At 34.5% G+C, this 19,884-nt stretch overlaps 1 protein-coding gene across 1 annotated transcript in view; it reads left to right on the top strand.

The window, feature by feature from the left end:
* The window catches only part of LOC145241362 (homogentisate 1,2-dioxygenase-like), a 98,294-nt gene that overhangs the window by 30,156 nt on the left and 48,254 nt on the right, over window positions 1–19,884 (top strand). The window contains exons 2-4 of the mRNA XM_080104235.1: window positions 6,852–6,923; window positions 12,440–12,528; window positions 17,531–17,636. Of these exons, the coding sequence (XP_079960361.1) occupies window positions 6,852–6,923; window positions 12,440–12,528; window positions 17,531–17,636 (267 nt within the window). The remainder of the gene's footprint in view (window positions 1–6,851; window positions 6,924–12,439; window positions 12,529–17,530; window positions 17,637–19,884) is intronic.

Here is a 19,884-nt window from a genome sequence, read left to right as displayed (position 1 = left end):
TCATATCACATTTTAAATGGAAAGAAAAAAGGACAGCAACATTGTTTTATAGATGAACTACCATAACGTTTTGTCAGACCTATCTCTCTTTTTTTACCATTCTAAGGATAACTTATCGTAATATCATAATTTAATATTAATAATATGAAGTTTTAGTGTAGGATTGGAAGCAATTGATCTGTTTAGGTATGAAATTTTAACTTTAAATTTATATTAGGAAAATCTGAATCCAAATGTATCATAAATTTGAAATATAGGATAATTATCAAAAAGATTTGTATTTTATTTATTTATTTATTTTTTTTTTTTTTTACAGAAAAAATATTTAAGGAAAGCAGAAATTATTTAAAGAAAAGGGATGAATTTATTTAAAGTAAAGGAAAATTTAGTTGGAGAAAAGAAAATTATCTAAAGGGAACAAGAGGAATAATTTTAAGTAAAATAACAGATTATTAAAGTTAGGATAGACAAATATTTTCATTGTCAGAATCTCAAGCAATATTTAGGTATAACTTGAAAAGAAAGAAGAAAAGAAAAGCAGAAACCTGACATTAGCCCAAGTAAGTTTCCTATCAAAACCTGTACTTAAAATTTTTCTTGTCGTGCAATATTTCCTTAAAAGTATGAATATTATTCATTGAATTTTGTCTTCAGTCATGAGGGGTCTTATTCATTTTAAACAATAAAGCCTTAAGTTTGTTACAAAACTTGCAAAATTTGAAAAGTTTTCTCAAAATTTAAAGATTATTTATATTTTATTATTTACAACAATTTATATTTTGCAATAAAATAAACCCCTATTTTATGTTGTCATAATTTTCTCACATTTATTTGAATTCATTAAATGTGTAAAGAAAACTTTTTCAAAAAAAAAAAATTCAAAAACTTTAGAATTTTGGTTTGAAATATTTGTTTTGTCTAATTGATAAAAAAGAAAAGAAATATAGGTATGTCTTCGTATATTTAATTTAACGTCTACAGCTCATAAATTCTTATTTCTTTACAAAAAAGAAGAGGAGAAATTATCTAAAGAAAAAGTTATTTAAAGTAAATGAAAAGTTATTTAGAGAGACAGGGAACAGGAGGAATAATTTAAAGAATAATAAAAGATTTCAGTTAGGCAAGACTATAAATATTTTCATTTTCTGAATTTCGAGCAATATTTACGTATTACTTGGAAAAAAAAAAAGGAAAGAAACGCAGGAACTCGACATTAGCCCAAGTAAGCTTTTCTATCAAAACCTGTACTTAGAATTTGCCCCTTGTCGTGCAAGATTTCTTTAAAAGTATGATTTTTTTTTAAATAGAATTTTGTCTTCAGATGAGGGATTTCTGGCAAAAAAAATAATTGTTGTCAAAAAATATTTATCATCTTAAAAGATTGTAAAAAAATCTGCAAGAAATTAAAAAAAAAATGGCTTCTAAATAAACATTTTGCATTTACGCTTGCCGTAATATACGCTTAAATATATTTAAATTAATGCAGATTTCATATTTAATCATACAAAGACATGATTTCAAAGTTAAAAAAAAATGACTTGGTATCATCGGCTAGAATTGAAACCAAAACATGTAGCATTCCAGCCGCATTCTCGACTGATGTTGTTATCGAGAGAAAGATAATAGTCTTAATATTAAATGACTTAAATAAATGAATTGAATTTGAATATGCGCAGAAAGAAATAAAACCATGTCGGACAGTTGAAATGAACATTTCGCTTTTCAACTTGCCGATATGTCTGTATAAGATTTTACTCATTATAAACTATCCTTGGTGTGTTATGACTATATCCTGTTAATTTCAGTGTTATGTGACCTGTAGTTTAAGAGTTTATCTGCTTAATATTCACACACACACACACACACACACACACACACACACATCTATTGTTTTATTTATATAGATAATTTTCGTCCAAAAATATTTTTATTTTACCTTACCGTTTTTAATAATTTTTGGATATATTCATTAATGTTACAATTTAAATTGGCTTGCCTTGAAATTCAATATTACAAATTTTGAATTTCCTTATTCAAGTGTGATTGCAGCAAAAAATGTAATTTAAAATGCAGAAACTGGTAATCTATAAATAAGGTAACTAAACTCCTGCCATGAAAAAAGCCACGTACGGCCAACGATGAAGTACTTTGGCCACATCTGGGCAGGAGCTGCTAGAAGCAGCTTATTCTGTCTTGACAGAGTTCAAAATAGACTTTGTACCTTAGTGGGGGCTGCCCTTTTCTCTTCCCTGCAACCTCTTTCCCACAGAAAAGACATTGCAAGCCTGTCTCTGCTTTATATCTATGGTCTCTCCTCGTCAAACTTCCATCAAAAACACTCTGACCAAAACCACTATCAATAATTTCCCACACTCTTTATCTGTGCCTAAACCTAAACGTAGATTCCATGAACAAAGCTTTTTTTCTTAGAACTTCACGCCTGTGGAACTCTCTTCCGTTTACCTGCTTTCCAGCTGACTACAATCTGATTGTCTTCAAGTTCAACGTAAACAAGTTCTTGACGAACCGTCCCCCAAGTAATCCAATTTACAAAATTCCCACTACTTATGTATACCCATTAACCCTTATCTTCCAGTGGCCTACAGGCCTTGATAAGTAGTGACTCCTTTGTAAAAAAAAAAAAAAAAAAAAAAATTTATTTTCATATAGACCTAGCCTGGGTGCCTGGTGTTGCCCGGGTGTTTGGAGGTATGTGTTGAGCACCAAAAAAAAAAGTGTTAGTAGGCAGGCAAGCTCGAACGCATACCACAAAGGAGGAAAAGAATGTGAAAAAAAAAAAAATATGACATGTTTGTTGTTGCACCCATTGCCAAACTGGAAGTGACATAGGTTTAAATTAAGGCTAGACAATCGAAAAGAGGCGATGGCTTTCAAAAATATTGGCAAAAAAAGCGACCCCTTCCTGTAGAAAAGTGCCCAGTTGAGGGTGAAGGAATTAATGTTATAGCCAATTTTATGATATTTCTCGTCCGAAAAGTTGAGCTTCAAAATGATAACGATCTTGTGAAAATCCGTCACTTCTGTCAAAAGTTTTAGGCAAGCATACATACATGATAATGATTGCAACGTCTTGTCAGACGAGTGCCACTCCCTCAGACATTTAAAATCCATGAGCCCAAATGCCTGAGGGAGTATCTATACAAAGATGATGTTACAGAGTCTTAGCTTTGTACGACAGCTAAGTCTCTCTCTCGATTCAAAATGTTGAGATCCAGCAACAAGCAAGAGCATACATACATACATACATACATACATTTAAACAGACAGGTGGGATTTATATTATAGATGGAACCTCTAGATACAAAATTAATTGGTTCTGGCTTCGCTTTCATATCTTGAATTTTTTGCATCCTGAAAGCCGTTTTACATGTAAATCATCTAATTTGTTCCAAGATGGAGTTGGACATAAAATGTATCATCACATGAGCTCAACAGCAAGTGTGTCATTTTCAGCAAAATTTTCACTTTGATTAATTTTAGAGTAGCTAAAGAAACAATATACAACAAAATTTGCATTTATTTATTTATTTTTATTTTTAACTAAAAAAATTTTTTTTTCAAGTGCAGAGTGTCACAAATGTTAAGATATTCAGCAGAGTGTCACAAATGTTAAGATATTCAGCAGAGTGTCACAAATGTTAAGATATTCAGCAGAGTGTCACAAATGTTAAGATATTCAGAAGAGTGTCACAAATGTTAAGATATTCAGAAGAGTGTCACAAATGTTAAGATATTCAGAAGAGTGTCACAAATGTTAAGATATTCAGAAGAGTGTCACAAATGTTAAGATATTCAGAAGAGTGTCACAAATGTTAAGATATTCAGAAGAGTGTCACAAATGTTAAGATATTCAGAAGAGTGTCACAAATGTTAAGATATTCAGAAGAGTGTCACAAATGTTAAGATATTCAGAAGAGTGTCACAAATGTTAAGATATTCAGAAGAGTGTCACAAATGTTAAGATATTCAGAAGAGTGTCACAAATGTTAAGATATTCAGAAGAGTGTCACAAATGTTAAGATATTCAGAAGAGTGTCACAAATGTTAAGATATTCAGAAGAGTGTCACAAATGTTAAGATATTCAGAAGAGTGTCACAAATGTTAAGATATTCAGAAGAGTGTCACAAATGTTAAGATATTCAGAAGAGTGTCACAAATGTTAAGATATTCAGAAGAGTGTCACAAATGTTAAGATATTCAGAAGAGTGTCACAAATGTTAAGATATTCAGAAGAGTGTCACAAATGTTAAGATATTCAGAAGAGTGTCACAAATGTTAAGATATTCAGAAGAGTGTCACAAATGTTAAGATATTCAGAAGAGTGTCACAAATGTTAAGATATTCAGAAGAGTGTCACAAATGTTAAGATATTCAGAAGAGTGTCACAAATGTTAAGATATTCAGAAGAGTGTCACAAATGTTAAGATATTCAGAAGAGTGTCACAAATGTTAAGATATTCAGAAGAGTGTCACAAATGTTAAGATATTCAGAAGAGTGTCACAAATGTTAAGATATTCAGAAGAGTGTCACAAATGTTAAGATATTCAGAAGAGTGTCACAAATGTTAAGATATTCAGAAGAGTGTCACAAATGTTAAGATATTCAGAAGAGTGTCACAAATGTTAAGATATTCAGAAGAGTGTCACAAATGTTAAGATATTCAGAAGAGTGTCACAAATGTTAAGATATTCAGAAGAGTGTCACAAATGTTAAGATATTCAGAAGAGTGTCACAAATGTTAAGATATTCAGAAGAGTGTCACAAATGTTAAGATATTCAGAAGAGTGTCACAAATGTTAAGATATTCAGAAGAGTGTCACAAATGTTAAGATATTCAGAAGAGTGTCACAAATGTTAAGATATTCAGAAGAGTGTCACAAATGTTAAGATATTCAGAAGAGTGTCACAAATGTTAAGATATTCAGAAGAGTGTCACAAATGTTAAGATATTCAGAAGAGTGTCACAAATGTTAAGATATTCAGAAGAGTGTCACAAATGTTAAGATATTCAGAAGAGTGTCACAAATGTTAAGATATTCAGAAGAGTGTCACAAATGTTAAGATATTCAGAAGAGTGTCACAAATGTTAAGATATTCAGAAGAGTGTCACAAATGTTAAGATACTCAGAAGAGTGTCACAAATGTTAAGATACTCAGAAGGGGGTCACGGATTATCAAAAGTTGAGAAACACTGGTCTAGACCATTCTTTTAATGACCTTTTTCTTGTTGACTGCAAAAAATGCAGGTCATGTGCAGTTCTAGGAGGCCCACATTTCCAGGCTTTGTCTTCTCTCTTTGAGAAGGGGTTAGTTTATTGCTAATTGTCTGAGGCGCACTACCAGGGAATGCTGTCAGGGTAGGCATTTTTTGTAGGTCAGAGTATTTCTCTTCAATCTTTTCGGCCTTTGTGTCACATTTCTCACTGTGGGAGAGAAATAAATGCCTCATCTTTTATAATGTGTAGGATTACAATTAATTAATTAGTATTGTAGATTAATACCCTTTGTTATCACACCCCCCCCCCAAAAAAAAAAAAAATTAGATTCTACTTTTTATAGCAATTATGTGTGAGCATCCTGAAAAAAAACCATGGATAGAAACAAAAATAACTTCAGAATGTAGTGGGGGATCAGTTTAACATATGAATTTAATGTAAAATGATCCCACATTTCTAGGCCACTAGCGTTTTAGGACAGTTAACAAAAATTATTTCCGTTTTTTTTTTTTTTTTTTTTTTTTTTTTTTTTTTTTTTTTTTTAACAAAGAGGTAAATTCGGGGTGGGGTAGGGTTAACCAAAGATATGGTATAAGGAGTGATTCAACATCACTGGCAATCATTTCATGTGAAAGATTGATCTTGAAAACATGGGTAAAAATGTAAGATTTATTGGTTTATTATGAAAACTGAGTTAGTTTTTTAAAACAGAAAATGACTTGTAAGCTGAAACTGTTCAACTTCAAAATTTGAAGCATTCGCATGCTCAAATCTTGTCCAGCTTTTAGTTGTTGCCTCTGTTCATTCTCGAAAGACAAAGGATACCCCCTGTAGTAGGGGCAGATGCGCATGTAATTGTGAGGCAAGAGTTGCGCAATCGCCAACCACACCTCTCCTGAATTGGCACTGTTTGAGTTCAATGGCAAGGAGAAGTCCAGGATGACTGAAAACAATGCCGAGATAAGCGAAGAGCACATATAGTACCTAAAAGTCCCAAATGGTCACCCATTTAGTACTGACTAGGTTCAACATTGCTTAACTTCGGTGATCCAGCAGGAACCGTGTGTTAACGTGATTATGCTATATAATTTTCTAGCTTTTAGCGTGATGTAGAGTAAATCCAATCTGACATTCAACTATAAAAAACAATGTTGCAATTTTTTTTTTTGTATCAGTTGGTGCATTGACCCATCTAATAATCGATCAAATGCAAAAAAAAAAAAAAAAAAAATCTTTTCTTTACACACTTAAGTTTTCAACCATGAACTAAAAATGAATTAAAAATAAAATTTTGTAATGACCCGAGTTTTCAATATGGGTTTTCAGTGTCACAGAATGGATCCCTGTGGAACAAAAACTGACTAAATACGACATAGGATGAATTTAATCGTCTCCCATGAGTTTTTATTCTTCCCTTCGGCGCTTCACACCATTTCATCCTCTTTTGTACTCTATTACTCCCCTCGCCATTCACTGCTGACATAAATACCCACCTCTATTCCTCCCACTATCCAACTATGGACAAAAACAATGGTCGTTTCTATTCTTCATATTTAAAAACAACATGGCATTCTGTGATTCTAATATTTTTTCTCTTGTGCCTTCATTTCAGTATTTGACTGGTTTTGGCAGTGAGTTTGCCACTGAGGATCCACGCTGCCCAAATGCCCTGCCTGAAGGTCAGGTAAGTTTGGAAAAAAAATAAAAATAAATTCCATTATCACAAATTGTTACGTTTCCAACCCATTTCCCTGACCAGGAAGAACAACACGCATCACTTCTAGATCTGTTTTTGACCACAGTTCCCGATGACTGCATAACGAAGGCCCACAGCCCACTCGGGAACGCTGATCATGCAGTGATAATGGTTGAAATCGCCCTAAACTCTAGACCCAAAACTGAAGAGCCAGTGCTCAAAACAACGAGATATTATAATAAGGCTGACTGGGAAGCCATCAGGGAACTAGAGATGCTCCATGGAAAAATATTTTCTCTCTCCCTGCTGAACAATGTGCAAACGAGACCACTGACTGGTTCAAAACTGCAATCGAAGCGCATGTTCCCATGCGGAAATTTTATAGTAAGCCCCACTCTTCCCAATGGTTTACGTTGACTTGTGCAACTGCCATTACTCAAAAGCAGCATGCATACCGTAGGTTTAACCGACATAAGTCCAGTTCAAACAGACTGAAGTATATAGAAGCTAGAAATAACGTTAAGAAAGAAATAGCGACAGCTAAGAGAGAATTTACGGAAACCACTAAAAAGCGCATCGAAGCACAAAAACTAGGAACTCGAGACTTCTGGAAAATCTACAACAGTGTAGTAAATAATGGGCAATCAACAATTCCCCCACTAACCAACAATCACGAGGTTGTCTCCTCAGCAACCGACAAGGCTAACATGCTTGCCAGTCGGTTTGCCTCAAACTCCACACTGGACCCTTCCACCCTTCCAACCACCCCCTACCTGACTTTCCTATGCGGACAGACGCCACACTAGACGATCTGAAAACCACCCCTGCTCAGGTGCATGCTATCATAAAAAACCTTGACACCTCAAAAGCATGTGGACCCGATCTTATCCCAGCTGTGCTATTAAAAAAGTGCTCAGCCGAAGTAGCTCCAGTTCTCTCCAAACTCTACAACAAATGTCTTAATGAAGCTTGCTTTCCGGGCTGTTGGAAAACTGCTTCTGTTGTACCAGTATTCAAGAATTCTGGCGAAAGGACAGACCCATCAAATTATCGCCCCATTAGCCTCCTCCCACTTTTTGCCAAAATATTTGAGACCATAATTAACCATGCTCTAGTCCATCATCTTACAGATGCTAAACTACTGACTGACAAACAATATGGATTTAGACAAGCCCGTTCCACAGCAGACATCCTCACTGTGATCTCTGAACGTATATACCATTCACTGGACAAAGCGGGGGAAGGCAGAGCGGTAGCTCTAGATATATCTAAGGCTTTTGACAGGGTATGGCATGAGGGTCTCCTCAGTAAAATCAGATCATACGGTATCACTGGTAGAATACTTAACATAATTAAATCCTTCTTAGATAAGAGAAAAATCCAGGTAGTCCTCGACGGTCGCACATCTAAACAATATGATATAAATGCGGGAGTGCCCCAGGGTTCTATCCTTGGACCTCTATTGTTCCTGATATTCATAAATGACCTCCCCGACAACATTGCCTCTGAGATGGGTATATATGCTGATGACACTACACTCTATGGCAGACACGACAGGAAGACGAATGAACACATTTCTAAAGAAATGGCAGAAACACTAGAGGAAGACCTCCAATCTGTAGTGGAATGGGGACAAAAGTGGTTGGTTGCGTTCAATGCTGCCAAGACTAAACTAGTTTCATTCAATAATTACAAGAAACCCTCTCTACCACCCATAGCAATGGCCAACAACTCTTTATCTGAGAGTCCATCTTTCAAACTCCTTGGCCTAACGTTCACAGGAAACATGAGTTGGAACAATTACATTGAAGGCATTGCCAGGGCCGCTGCAAGAAAGGTAGGCTCTCTCTACCGTGCTAGAAAACTACTAACACCCGAAAGTATCCTGTACCTCTATAAGGCCACCATTCGCCCATGTATGGAGTATTGCTGCCACATCTGGGCTGGTGCATCTGCTACTAGTCTCTCGCTCCTTGACAAGGCTCAAAAGAGAGTCGCAAACCTGATAGGCCCTGAACTGGCATCTAAGCTTCAGCCTCTGTCCCATCGACGAAATGTTGCATCCCTCTGCCTTTTCTACAAGTATTTTAGTGGTGAATGCTCTGACGAACTGCAATCACTTGTGCCCCCACGACGCGAGCACCCTCGACAAACCCGACAGGCTACTAGATCCCACCCCCACACTGTAGAGATCCCTAGATGTAAAAGATCTTTTTACTCCAATAGTTTCTTCCCCAGAACCGCAAGACTCTGGAATTCCATTCCAGGTCCCTGCTTCCCCAACAGTACTGACGTGCAGAAGTTCAAGTGTAACGTGAACCGACACCTTGCTGCCCAAATCCCTACATAGTACCTCAGTAGTTGTTGCCCCTGATAGTAGCCCCCTACACCAAAGTGGCAATTTGCCTTGTTTGGGGTGAAAATGTAATAAAAAAAAAAAAAAAAAAAAAAAAAAAAAAATTTAATTTAATTTAAAAAATTGTATGTTTCTGAATTTTTTAGATGAGGATTGATAATTTGGATTATTCGGACTACTGTTCTCATCTTGAGTATTATTTTTAAAAAATGTTTTTAAATTTATTTTTTAATCAATTTTCACCCCCAAACAAGGCACAGTGCCACTTTGAAGTAGGGAGCTACTATCGGGGACATAATTTGATGGGGCATTATGAAGGGAGTTGAGTAGCAAGATATTTGTTCACATTACACTTGAACTTCTTTATATCAGTACAGTTGGGAAAGCAGAATCCCGGAAGGGAGTTCCAAAGACTTGCAGTTCTGGAAAAGAAACTATTTGAGTAAAAGGCTTTCTTACACCTAGGGATCTCTACTGTAAAGGGGTGAGACTTAGTTGCTTGTCGGGTTTGTCGGGGGTAGTCATATCGAGAAGGTCCAAGTGCTTGTAGTTCATCAGAGCATTCACCATTAAAGTATTTGTAGAACAGGCAGAGGGATGCAACATTTCATCAATGGGACAGAGGCTGAAGCCTAGATGACAGTTCAGGACCTATCAGGTTGGCGACTCTCTTTTGAACCCTGTCCAGGAGTGAGACAAGCAGTAGATGCACCAGCCCAAATGTGACAACAGTACTTCATATATGGGCGAATGGTGGCCTTATAGAGGTACAGGATACTTTCAGGTGTAAGTAATTTTCTAGCACGGTAGAGAGAGCCCACCTTCTTTGCAGCAGCCTTGGCAATACTTTCAATGTATCTACTCCAGTTCATGTTCCCTGTAAACGTTAGGCTGAGAAGTTTAAAAGAAGTACTTTCAGTTAATGTGTTCTTGGCCATTGCTATTGGTGGTAGAGAAGGTTTCTTGTAGTTATTGAAGGAAACATTTGCGCAATGTGAAGAAAACTGGATATTGAAGTCCAAAATAGATCTTAACATATAGAATTCGTAAGTTAAGAAGCCAAATGTTATTTAAAAACACAAAATTCTGCATTATATTGGATTCCTACAAATAATTCAGATTTACACAACGTTTATGTAAAAAAAAAAAATCTATAAGTCATTTCATGTAATCCTTCTGATTGAAACATTTAGAAAAAAAATCGCTGTTTAAAACCACCACGAATTCTGTTTTTCATGTAACAAGGAAGGAAAAAGAAAAACACAAACTGATTCCAGTTCCAATCCAGTGTTATTTGATTTTCTGATCTTTGATTTTAAATATTTTTTTTTTTTTTTTATTTGAAAAAAACTTCTGCATTTGTACAGTGTGAAACGATAAGTGTCACCCTAAAGAAAACAACACTACATCTTTATTTTAACTTTTATTGAAAAAAATCAATTCAAGTAACTTCATTATGTAGAAGAGCTGACATCTATTCAATGTAGCCGCCTTCAGCCTCAATCACAACCTCAATACAAGTCCGGAATTGGGAGCACGCTTTTTCCACAAGCGCCAGCAGGAGCTCAGCGAATACTCGGCAAATGGCGGCGATCAGGCTGGCTTTGGTGTTGGGAGAGATCATGTTAGTGATGTTCTCGACGTATGATTACACAAAGTCCAGCTGGTTCAGGTTAGAAGAGAAGGCCAGTCGGAGAAGAGTAGTACAAAGTTGTAGCACTTCTTCTGAAGCCAAGCCTGGGTCTCTTTGGACTTGTGGGCCGGCACTAAGTCCTGCTGCCACACACAGGGTTTGCCAGCAGCCACCTGTTTGCTCCAGGGGATTATCACACTCTTCAGCACATCCAGATATGCTTTGGCGTTGACTTTTAAGCTGACTTCGAAGGTATGAGGTGGCATGATGTGACCCTCACTTAAAACCACACCAAAGACCATAACCATGTCCGGAAACTTTGTTTTCATCACCCTAGGCACGTTCCTGTTATTTGTGGCAATCAAGCGATGCATTTTGAGGGTGCTGTAAAAAGCATGTTGTACAGCGGTGCATCTCCGGTTTTGCTCGTTGGATATTGTGTCACTTTCAGACATGATAGAAGGCTCCTATCACTCTTGGGATTTGTACACAACTGGCCAACTAGTAGATGGTCTGTAACAAAAAAAAGAAAACCGGTTTTCATCAAACAGAAATGGAATCATGTCTTTTCTAGGATGACAATTTTATTGGTTATAAATTCTAATCCAGATTTACATAATGTTTATGTTGAGGAAAAAAAAATCCTAATAGGGTTTTTTTTTTCATTTCAGTTTGTTATGAAATTTTTTATTTCAATAAATATTCAGCTAATAAGTATAAATTTTTGCTGACAAAAATCTTTATATTTCAAATTAGAATTTTACAAAATTTTTATTTTGAATTTTTCGTATATAATTAATTTTTTTTTTTTTTTTTATTAACAAAAATTATTTTTATACATTTCCATAATTTTTTGTCAATCCAATAGTTTTTTTAAATAGCAAATAACCAAATAAGTATGAAAGACAAAAATAACTCCATGTGTAATCATTGAAGTTGCATTAATGTGAGAAAAACACATACACACACATGAAGTTTTCTTATAATTTGATTAACATAACTTATAATTCAAGTTACATCTTTATCATTTGAGCAATTAATTTTAAAAATTCAAGTTTTTTTTTTCAAATCCTTATTTAATTTTCTACCATTTTTTTTTTCTTTTTTTTTTTTTTTTTTTTTTTTTTTTAAATATAGCATCTCCAAACTTTTAACTTTCTATAAATTTGTCAACAAAAGATATATTCTTTAGAAACCAAAAATTGTAGCATTTTATTTAATTCTTAAATTGCTTCAAATTTCTTTTTTGTCTCTGTTATGGAATTAGCTGATATACCGATTTCATGAATCATGGACTTTCTCAGAGAATATATAGTTATATCTAACATGTTATTGGGTAGCGGTTCGTTGCAATTATGGCTTTCAGAATCATGGTGTGTATTTCTGAAGCATAGTTTTGTTAATCAACTTTTTAACTATATCACAGTGTTTGTTTTATTGCCAGTCTGCAAGGCAACACCTGTAAATTAGTTTTTTTTTTTCCAAATTTGTCTACAGAAATTCTTCCAATTTCAGAATAATCCTCAAAAATGTCCGTACGGCTTGTATGCAGAACTGGTTTCTGGCACAGCTTTTACAGCACCAAGAGAAAGCAATCAACGCACGTAAGAACAATTCTTATTTTAATTTCTTAGGTGAATGCTATACTACACCTTTTGATCAAATTAAAAATTAAGGCAATCAATTTAAAAACTAAAGCATTCAAATTAAAAAAAAAAAATAGTGCATTCAATTTAAAAGGCAATCAATTTTCAATCAATTTAAAATAGTTTTCAATTTTATAAAAGTTTTTTTACAAAAAATTATGATGAAAGAAGACATGAAATGGGGTAAATATAAGATCACACCAATTGATGCAAAACGTATTATCGAAGCTGCTCCAAATACTAAACATTGGCATGCCATAACGAGCAAATAGCTGTAATGAAAGTACAGCAAGAAAGTCGGTTGTCAAAGGTGAAGAAAGCCATGAGGAAGAGCCAAAAATGAACTAAAAAAGGGTTTTGCTTTGTTACAAGTTTTATTTAAAACTGTTAGAGGATAATTGTCAAGTTACCTTGAAATATTTATATGGAAAATTACGGAACCACCCAAATCCAGAAATAACAAACGCATCTGTTACGTGTATAAAAAATACACTGCCCCTTGTCTGTGTACTCTCCTTGTAAAGGTACACTTTTCCCCTACTGACTTCCCCCGATTGGGGTAACTTACCTTGGAGAGGAGAGTGTGACTTCCAACATGACGGCAATAAAGTATATTTGATTTTACCTTAAAAAAATAATAAATTTCAATTTCCCTATCCCCTATAAGGAGGGTGATGTTATGTGTATAAACAATACACTGCCTGTTGTCTGTGTAACTCTCCTTGTAGAGGTACACTCCCCCCCCCCTACTGACTTCCCCTGGTTGGGATAACTCACGTTGGAGGGGACAGTGCGACTTACATCATGACCGGCAATAAAGTATATATTTAATTGCCGCCCACATCGGCAATATTTGGCACAAGGCCTGGAAAGTGGGATACCCGCAGGCTCCCCTAAAGGAGGGGCACTCCTGCAATTTTAAAAATTGCCTGAGTAACCCCGTCGGCATTCTCCGGTCGGGGCGCCTCAGGCAGCAAGCAATAAACTTGCCCCACCGGAAAGCCCGGTGGCAAGGCCTGGGAGGGTGGACCTCCTAGGTATTACCCAGGCGGTGTACCTCAGTCCAACAGGTGCTGGGCCGGTTCCCGGCCCTTCACCTGTTGGGCTGAGTGTCAAGTGACGAATCCTTGACGTGTACTACCCTGTCTCCATGCAGCCGAGGCCGCTAGGAGACATCCCATCAAAAGAGTGTTTTAATGGGGCAATAAAGTATATTTGATTTCTACGTAGCTCTGTATAGTTTGTCCACTTTATACTAATGTCTACACACATAACAGTATCTACAAGTACAATCAAACGACATCTTGATGGAACTTGTTTTACGCTGAAAAAGGTTATAAATGTGCTTGTTGGTGTAAACATACATGTTAATAAATCTGAAAGGAAGATTTAAAAAAGAAATTTTAAGTTTACTTCAGATCATAAAGTTATTTATTATCAAAATGAAAGTTATTTAAATACAACACACAGAAGATGGAGGATACCTCTGAAATATATTTGTGATAAATTTCAAACAAGTAAAATATTTGTTTATTTTCCTAATATTACGTTGTATTTGGCTTTCAAGCGCACTTGATGCGTATTCTATTTTATTCAAATTAAAACAACGTTTCTATATGATCTCTCATCCTTGACGTTATTCTTGCGTTGCCTACGCACAGTTCAAACATTTCAAAATATAACTGCTAGATACAACGCGTGACTCTTTACAAAAAGACTTTTCTCCAAAGTTACAACATGGCAAGGAAGAAGAAAAGGAAAAAAAAAAGAAATAAAACAACACGCTGAAGATGGAGTATACCTCTGAAATATATTTGTGATAAATTTCAAACAAGTAAAATATTTGTTTATTTTTCTTATATTACATTGTGATTTGGCTTTCAAGCGCACTTGATACCTATTTTATTGATTTAAATATGTTTAAAACTGGAAGGTAGATCTGTACATCAAGTAACGTTTCTAACATTATCTCTTGATTTTCACTTTACAGAAGACCAAAAAATTTATTGGATATAATGGTGCACTGTATGGTTCCAACCGAATAATCGTAACACATTGAAGATTTGTAACAATGTAGAATGTCACTACCCAATTTGAAGGGATCAAGATATTACGAAATACGTGAGGGTTGCATTCATAAATGAATGGTACTGGCTAAGACAGTGAATTTAAATGAAGTTGTGGTTGTCATGACTAATGCTCCATCTCCATCTTCTCTAGAAAATTCTTTGCCCCAAAATCTTCAAGGTGTTACAAATATTTGGTTGGAACCATATAGTGCACCAATAGTTTTTTTTTTGGTCTTCTGTAAAGTGAAAATCAAGAGATAATGTCAGAAAGGTTACTTGACATATTGGCTGATCCTCCTACTGGACTTATAAAATTCTAATATCAGTTGAATTACGTAATAGAAGTGTTAAGGTTAGCAGTCACTCAAGCTGATAATCTACTTCATGTAGCGTGGTACTTTCAGCATGTTCAAAGGCAATATGCAACTGTAATTAGCGAAGAAGATTTGTTGTATGGAGAATTATTATAAAAATTATACTTATTTTTTTTATTTATTTTTTTTTTGTACTTATTTAGTTATTTGCTATTTAAAAAGGTTCTGTATCCTGTCCAATCACCCGTTAGATTGACAAAAAATTATGAAAATACATAAAAATAAACTATCATATTTAATTGTATATTACAAACAGGCTACGCTGGGCGGCCTGCTAATATTTCATATATTATATAGATGTGTATTATATGTTATATATAGATATATATTATCTAAATCTTAGCTGTCTGTTTAAATGTATGTATGTCTACCTAAAACTTTCGACAGGCAACAGATTTTCATAAGATTGGTATTGTATTGAAGCTCGACCCTTCGAACGACAAATATATAAAAAAAATTGGCTAAAAACATTGATTCCTTCACCCTCAACTAAGCACTTTTCTACAGGGAGGAGTCGCTTTTTTCACTTAGATTTTTGAAAGTCATTGCCTCTTTTCGATTGCCTAGCCTTAATTTAAACCCTTGCCACTTCCGGTTTGGCGATGGATGCAACGGCAAAGACTTTTTTTTTTTTTTCCATGTTTTTTTTTCCTGCTTAATAGTACGGTTCAAGCCTGCCTACTACCACTTTTTTTTTTTGGCTCAACACACACCTCCAAACACCTGGGCACCCAGGCTAGTATTATATATATGTTATATATTATATATATTTTTTGTGTGTGTCTGTATATATATATATATATATATATATATATATAATTTAAAGGAGATTAGAATAATAGTCTAAAGAGCTAAGTGTATTTTAATGTAACAGTGAAATTACTAGTTTAATTAAAATACAGGAAATGCTCGTTGTAATTTAGATATATAATAAGCTCGATAGTTAAATTTTAAAAATTTGATTTTAAATTGTAAATCACATTACTTATATATATATTACATACTCTATAAACACTCAATCAATAACAAAAAAATAAAAAATAAAGCAAATATTAATATGTAGAAATGAGCAACACACATCAGAAATCGTTACACATTGTGAGATGACGTACTAATAGAACTGATGCTACCTCAAATAATAACTAGAACATCCAATCAGGATTCATTCCTATAAGTTTCTATTTTCTGGTCGATGTCTCATATAAAACGTGAAATATCGAGGCCAAAGACACCTGACGATTTGTCATTTAATTATAAGTGTATCACAGATGACGTGGAACTTCCATTGTCAAGCTTGGGTCTACATCTACTCATCTGTTGTTAGACTGCTTATCTTCCATATAATTCCATACATAGTTGTATATCGTCTATGACAGCACCAAGTAATTTTTTTCAATAAAACTATCATTTACATTGGTTTCAATATGCCAGTGCTTGAGGTCATCCATGATTGGATCATTCTAGGCTGTCTTTTATCTCGCTTACCCTCAGCTGAAATAAGTATGCATCTATCTATTCAATCAGATTCCTTCATCATGCCCATGTTACCATAGGCAGTTGCAACACGGAACTGAATCCAGTTTGCGTACTTTCAGCCTCATTAGCAGAGAGTCAAAACTAACATTGTTGTTAAGACCCATACCACAAATTCATTGTAATAGTAATTCTTCTAATGTACTCCCCTCCAGAAAGTCTGTTCTGTTTGCTGTCAACACACAGGGGCTGGGAGAGGAAGAAGTGGTAGACGTGGTTGGTTTTATGGGAAAGAGGGTGAGACTAACTGCGAGAATTCCTGAGATTTGAGAGGAATAAAAGACCGAAATCGGACAGATAGGCGACTGTGCTTTTGCTCAAGCAGAGAAAACGGTGAGAGGAGAGAAAAGTCCCTTCCTAAAGAAAGTTCTGGCTCAAAGTGAAGAAAGTAAGGCTGAAGGACCCAGTAGATTTCATCCACCAAACCACACTAACGTAATGTACTTGCAATAACCCTTATCCCTGAGTGGCTTCCGGGCCTTGATATGTAGTGACCACCATGTAAAAAAAACAAACAAACCAAAGCCATGTCATTTCTCTACGTCCTCAGAAAGACTGTAACAGTTATTATCTATAATATTCAGAATAAGATAGCTGCAACCTGTTTTTGTTGTAATCTTTGACATTCAAAATTAATTCTGAAGTTATTGAAGTAGTAATTTCAGACTAAAATTAAGTTTATAAATAAAAGTAAAGTATCATGGTTGGTTTGTGATCCTAAATGAGAGAGGGATTATTTCTCAAAGAAGCCAATATTTTAGAAAATAAGTGAAGAAAAAAAAAGTCTATTAAAAAAGAGGAAAATAAGCCATTTCACTCTCACACTCCATCATTGATTATCAAAAAGGGGGAAAGGTAGAGTCAACACCACTGAAAAAATGTCGGGAGAACCCATACAAAAAGGCTTTAATACTTTAATTTTACAGTTTATAGGTGATATTTTTTTCATATTTCAAATTACCTTTTTTTTTTTTTTCTCGACAGTTGGTTGTATCGTATGTTACCTTCTGTTGTTCATTTGCCTTTTGAGAAAATTGACTGCAATTTGTTGAGTTCGAATTGGAATGAAGTGGAACCGAACCCAAATCAAGTGAGCAAATATTTGTTTTCATATTCTCAAGCTTAATGCAATCTAACACATAGTTATATTCTCAAATTTCCAAACTCTGACCCAAATAACATTTAAGTATTACATACCAAGTGTATATTCACTCCCATGTTTACATGTTTAAAATGCTATTGTCATCATAGTGAGGTATATATGGACACCAATGCTTTTTTTCCCAACCATTATTCCTTAAGCTAAACATAATTTTTGAAGTTTAGAATTAATTATTTTTATTCCAAATTCGATTCTTTTCACATAGTTGCACTAAACTAACTTGATTTTAATAGTTTGTGTATATTGCTTTCACATTTCGACTGCAAAAATTATATAGTCTACAACCTATGATAAACTTATATTTAATAAAAAAAATTAAATCAAAAAGTAAATTCTATGGTTATCAGGTTAAAATGTATGTATAAGGTCATGCTGTTTAGTCATTTTGCATTTCATTTATAAAGGTGTCAATCATGCATAACACATCCGTAAACGGTTTACAAAAACAAAAACATAGCACACAGACAAAAGAAAAATACTTAACAGTTTTGTTGTCTTTTCTTCTTGTCACTAGTTCAGCTCATCTTGTGGATGCTGAAATAAAGACCCTCCTAACTTCCATGCAAATAGTAACACCAGACAACTTCTTGTTAACTTGAATATCTTTTATTCCCCATTGTATGGGGAATAAAATGGAGTCGCACTCTCAAGTTGTTTTTACTTATTCTTTACATCTTGACCATAAAATCCTCTTAGCTTCTTGGGATGTAAAATCGATGATGTATCGCTAAGCCAATCTATCAGTAACTAAACTCCATTCTCCTCTTTAGTCCATCATTAACCTAATATATCCAAAATATTTCCTCATTTGCCAAACCTGATTATGTCATCTATTATGTTTGCAAACGGTAAACTTTTGTTTATTGTTCTAACCTAAACCAGACATTTTTCGTATGGACACTTTAGACATAAAACTCTAGTCCCCTTCGAAATAATTACTTCTGGCTGTAATACACTTGTTGTGCCGTTCAAACAACTTCTGGAAGGCTCCATGGAAGTGTTCTTGTGTGAGCGCATCAGTGATCCTTGTCACAGTCTCTTTCATTTCTTCAATTGTCTCATAATGACAGTCTCTAAGCCTCTTGAGCTTAGGGAACAATCAAGTCACAGGCAGCAGGGTCTGGACTAGAGGGAGGAAGGTGAGGAGATGCCTTGGTCAAATAGTCTGAGCACCTTGGGAGAAACTTTGCGCAAATTTTCTACCTCTTCAATACCTCATGAATAATTGTGTATACAGTTCCCACACTGACATCAAACTGCACTTATTTTCTCTATAGATACACAATGGTCCTTATTCATGAAATCTTTAGTTGGCTAATCAACTTTGGTGTTCTGACTTCCTTACTCCTTCCACATTTCCATCATCCCTCACAGACTTCTTGCCTTCCTTGAATCTCTTATGCCACTAAAAATCTGATGCTCGATTCATGGAAGATGGTTCAAAAGCAGTCTGAAGCATTTCATACGGTTCTGACATTTTTTCTAAATTTAAAACAGAATTTTATTGCATATCATTCTTCTAAAGTGTCCTCGCGTCCAGATTACATTTTTGAAATTCATCAGCTGTGACAATCAGGCTTTAGTAGGGTGTATTCCAATTCCTGTTGTAGCTGTTCATATGAATCAGAAATCATAAAAATTGATCAGTCATCTCATAGTATGTATAGCAATAACATACTGAATTTTCAAGAGTCTATGACAATTTTAAATGCCTGTACAAAAACGCCTGGAAACTTATTTAAGGCGACTCATAGAACGGATTTTGTCTTTCTATTCTACACTCCAGTATTCATCCTACATTAAAAAAACAAAAAGAAAAATCTCTGACATACATACCCATGATGAAAAGAAAATATTGTACACTAAAAATCACATAAATTGGTCAACCAGTAACAAGTTGTGTTAATCATTGCACAAAATATTAATAAAATTAATGTGCAAAACAAATTAATCTTTTCTTTTTTACCAATAACGTTCTCTTAATTTCTTTTTTATTATTACTTAATTCATCAAATCAGTTTTAAAATGGTTTCTCCTATTGATTTCTAATGCTTTGAAAATATATATATATATATATATATATTTAAAGAATGGCATTACTTTGATTAATGTTCATCTAAAAAAAATTGGAAATGGATCATATTTTATATGAATTTGGATTAAAAAATTTTTTTTT

Source organism: Euprymna scolopes, chromosome 20, assembly GCF_053919585.1.
Source record: "Euprymna scolopes isolate OS-2025 chromosome 20, ASM5391958v1, whole genome shotgun sequence".
Lineage (NCBI taxonomy): Eukaryota > Metazoa > Mollusca > Cephalopoda > Sepiida > Sepiolidae > Euprymna > Euprymna scolopes.
Note: the sequence above shows the minus strand (reverse complement) of the source record. Positions and strands in the feature narration are given on the sequence as shown.